The sequence below is a fragment of the Pinus tabuliformis genome, chromosome 6, assembly GCF_031772625.1.
Source record: "Pinus tabuliformis cultivar Carrire ecotype Pingquan chromosome 6, CPIR1, whole genome shotgun sequence".
Lineage (NCBI taxonomy): Eukaryota > Viridiplantae > Streptophyta > Pinopsida > Pinales > Pinaceae > Pinus > Pinus tabuliformis.
In genome coordinates, this window is record NC_142292.1 from 667520889 (window position 1) to 667525559 (window position 4671).

The 4671-nt window shown below is 37.5% G+C and overlaps 1 protein-coding gene across 2 annotated transcripts; it reads right to left on the reverse strand.

Moving 5' to 3' along the window:
* Positions 1–395: 395 nt before the first annotated feature.
* Positions 396–3926, reverse strand: LOC149260382 (uncharacterized). 2 transcript variants are annotated; one of them, XM_089420560.1, is made up of 4 exons: positions 3197–3926; positions 2027–2471; positions 1669–1784; positions 396–1022 (listed from the first exon to the last, which is right to left on the reverse strand). In XM_089420560.1, exons 1-4 carry the CDS (start codon positions 3459–3461, stop codon positions 610–612), a joined length of 1239 nt encoding a protein of 412 aa, XP_089276686.1. In that variant the 5' UTR covers positions 3462–3926; the 3' UTR covers positions 396–609. The 2 variants fall into 2 exon arrangements, with proteins under 2 accessions (XP_089276686.1, XP_089276692.1); XM_089420566.1 differs by having other exon boundaries at positions 769–1022; positions 1647–1784.
* Positions 3927–4671: the final 745 nt, after the last annotated feature.

The following is a 4671-nucleotide window of genomic DNA, read 5'->3' on the forward strand; positions in this document are numbered from 1 at the left end:
TCATAATTACTACAGTTACATGCCTAGCCATTCACTAGTCAGGCTATGGCCTTGAGATCCGCACTAAGAATCCATACAACATATTTACATCATTTACACACATGGTCATTTTATTTAAGCCCGTGTGCCTTGTCTCCCATCATTATAAACACTTTTACAATTTGAACATAATTCCATCTAATACATCCAAGGGTAAAGATTGGGATATTGCAACATGCATTACATATCACACAATTGAATCTATCACAAAAGTAGCATTAACATCCTCAATAGATGTTGATAATCAAGAACCAGAAAGGAAAAAAACGTTGGTAATTCACACAGAATTTCAAAAGATTGGATTCTCAGACTGGCAAGTAACTTGTTTACAGCTGGGAGCATTTTACACTATTGGCTTTGTCAAATGCAAATGAGATTTTAAGCATATGTAACAAACATAACAACAATTTACAGAGAAGGTCCTTATAAATTCTCAACCGTTGATCTTTTCATCCAAGCAACAATCTAGTGGATTTTCCCAAAAGTACTGCTACAAAAAAATATATGGCATGCCTTTGTGCCACAAAAAATAATGACCCCATATTGCCTACCCAGTGTTGGGAAGTGGAACTAAGCTGATATTTGAACATACGCCATCTGTGTGTATCCATTGAACACAGTCCTATTCAGACTGCTCAAACCAAGTTTTCTAAATAAATCTTTTTGATGGTTTGGAATAAGTGGTTCAGAGGAACGAGCAGGGTCATATCTTGTTTGATGAGTAAGTGATGGACCAGCTACAGGTGGAAGCTCCCAGTACATATCCAGGACAGATTCCACAAACTTGCTATGCTCAAAATGCTCAGCATACGAGATGATCCCAAAGCTGTGGTTGAAGTTGTCTCTCATTTGTCCTCTGACACCCCACCAAGTGTCACCTGGCCCACAAAGCTCTTTTATGTCCAAGGCCTTTTCCCAAAATTGCTTCCTTTTGGCTCTTATCCTGGCTTCATCACTGCCTTCAGAGCAATTATGACCACCACCTGGATAAAACCACAAAACAGTAAGCTGACAGACATTTCAATATGTCCAGGTTCATGAAGTGCAACAGGTTATTAATATGTTTTCGTAACTTTAAAAGACAGTAACTTATTTTTTGCTATACATTCAATAAGTGTACAGATAACTGAATTATAAAATGACCTGCATCCCCTGAAAGCTAGAATCCCTTCTAAAAGTTTAGCACTTTCGTAGGATTTAGTGAAATCCAACTGAATCCTATATGATGAAATTTTGGTAATATACCATCAGTTTTTAGTTTCTCAGCATATATCAACTCCTACATTTTCTCTACAATAAATTCACCCCAAGCAGGTAGTATAATGTGAAGGCAAATCAATTACATGCATTCCATGTATTTGAATGTGATACATTCAAGTAACATAGAATTGAATGTATCACTAAAGCAACATCGTACTTTCCTGATAAATATTGATATCAAGAAATAGAAAGTGGTATTTGGCAAACAGAGTAGTATAATGCACAAGCAAATCAAAATATCCGCATTACAAAAATACATGGAGAATTGATGTTATAACCAAAGTAACATCACAGTTTTCCTAATAAATATTGATGTCAATAAATGGAAACTGGGAATATCATCTCACCACCAGAAAAATGACTTCTTACCTTTTATATGAAACTGATCACAGATTTGACGCAGGGAGTAATGGTCTCCTGTGCCACTATCATAGTTGTCCTCGAACACCAGATGCCTAAATCCTGCCTTCAGAGCTTGCTTCAATCTAATGTTACAAGAAATAACACATAATCATTTAAAAGAGAAGATGTCATTTCCTTGTCACAAGTCAAACTAAACACTTCAAAGTGTGCAGCATAGCTGGTACCCATTTTGTTGGCACTAACTATACCCGATTAATCCAGTGGCACAAAAGAACCAACAAATGGATACTCAAACAAGTGCATATAATTGGCACCTGAAAACAAACATTACTGTCAAACTAGTAACCGTAAAGAGAGACCTCACCTTTTGAGTTCATTCTGATGATCATCAAAGAAAACAAGCACCTTGCTCTGGTCTGAAATGTCATACTCTTTCATTACAGACTTCCATTGAAAGCTTCCAAAATCCACAAACTGTTTCCCTGAATAATATCTTCCATTGGGATCTACATAGGCTGGCCCTTTCTTCAAATACTTTTCAGGATGACGAGGGGTAATTGATATTATAGGTTTGTCGGGCATCGCTTGCCTTAAAACCCAAGTGGAATGACCTTTGAAAGCACCACTCTCTATCATCAGCTCTGGTTGTAACCACCTTGTAATGAACCAGAGTCCAAAGCTGTGATCAAAACCCATACCAAACATATTATTCTTTATAGGTCTTCTATGATAAATGGGCACAAATTCTTTCAGGGCATAAAGAAGGTCATCTCTCGTCCACTTCACAGTAGATCCGTGTCTTGACCTGCCTTTAGACAAAACAATTAAAGTAGGCATAAGATTTATATCCAATAAATGAATTATGAATAAAAAGAATCCAAATTTGAATAGCAAAAACATGAACACCACTAAAAGATAGTATACATGACGTGAGGAGCGTATAGGTTTTTATAGAACACAGTAGTTAGAAAAAATATCAAACAATCAATCAACTCTATCAAATGGTAATCTCACGCTAACGTACAAAATAAAATGCTGGATTACAGATCCATGATCTTATAGACATGTAAATATTGTCAGAATTTGGTTCAGGAAACCGAATGTTCAAATGAGTCCGTTGGGCTGTGATCAACTTGTTGAGATGGGGACGTTGCCACGATAATGACACAGATTCAAGTCTTGGAGAGAATAGAGCTCTGATCATATGCTTGAGTTGGGCAAGTTTGATGCCAGCAGCATTAAAGTGGGTTTTACCACTACAGAGTGGAATTTGGGTTCATAGCTCCTCATGAATTAAAAAAGACCGTTTACGCTTAATATACAAAATCAAATTTTCTGATGCGTGCTTAATTGACTAAAAACTAAAAGACAGAATAATAAAATCTGAAATTCAAAAATAATAAAATCTGAAATTCAAAAATAAGTAAATATACCGAAGTTTTCAGATGGGTGCTTAATTGATTAAAAACAAAAGACAAAATACTAATATCTGAAATTCAAAAATAAGTAATTGCAGTCAAGGTAAGAAACATACACCAAGGTACTCCGAGCGAACCAAAATCTGATGAAGCTTCATTGCCTGAGCCAAAATCTGATGAAGTTTCATTGTCTCTGAGAACCGCCTCTTGAATGCCAGAATTGGTAGGATTCTTACAGAGGGGCTGCGTCCCTTGTATGAGAAAAAACCCAAGAATCAAAACCAGAAACGACAAAATGGCAATAGTCATAATACTTGACCTGCTTGTTTGTCCACCTCTAGGTAGCCCTTTGGTATTCTTCTGAATGAAACCCATCTTCATTGCTGCTGTAATGTTTTCCGGGAGTTATTTGAAAACCCACCGAAAGAGTTCGTAAGCACAGATCTGTAAGTTCGTCTGTTTTGTGGCGTCATAAAACACTTTATACCCAGGTTGATCACCCCAGTGCTTGAGTTTTAACGATATAAACACCAAAACCAGATTCTGATGGCTATCATGAAGCAATATTCTCCTGGCTTGACCAGATTCAAGGCTTTCGGAATAATTAAAGCACATTTTAAGCTCCAGCCCCGGGATTATTGAACATGATTAACCAAATATTAAAAACCTTGTAAATGCCCGCATCAACATTTGAGGATTGCCAGCAGTCATGATGCACAATGATCGCGGATTGAAGGCCTTTTTGGGTACCGAAATCACATTTGAAGACCAATCACAATTACAGTCTAAATTCTTAACAATTTCATGGACCTTTACAGTACCAAAATAAGACCCTAAGGGCTCTGACAATGTCCTTTTAAGTTACGAAAGCAAAATTTGCGGGATACCCAAAAAAGATTAAAGTTCTTCCAACTTAACAACATGTGATTTCTAGGGATTGAACACTGCACAAACTTACCCGATTTCAGACCTCACGAGTCACGATCATACTAACACGTTCTGATTCTAACAACCGTCATTTCCTGCAAACTATCGGTACTACCCTTTTCTTCTGGACGCAGAAAGCTTTTCGAAGCATGGGGTCACATTAACTGTGTTCAAGTAGCAACTGGTACCATGTAAGTGTGGTAGCCATTGATTACCTGAACGCTCCTGTACATTTTTCTCTCCAGTCCCTCTTCTCTTTTTCCTACTTTTGACAGAATTTTCTTTAATTTTCCCGACGGCAAAGAGAGGGTCAGAAAACCGGCCAGAGAATACTTCTTCCGTTCAAACTTTAACCTTTACTGCTGTAGATATAAATGATTGGAGCAATAAGAGGAATGAATAACAGTACAGAATATTCGAGGAAGGGAGCAGTACCCCAAAAAAAACCGCCTATATCTCGAGAATGAATGTCGCATTTATCATTTACCTGACTATGATGTGGGGGCTTTCTTACACTTTGAGAGTTAATAAATTTGGTTCCTGCCACCATTGTCTCCAAGACTGGACAACTTTGGCGAAGAAATCAATGTCTAACTTGTGCTCTGGGGAATTGTGTTCGAAAGGGAGATTTAAATGCAGCCAGTGTGGAAACTATTGGCTTGTG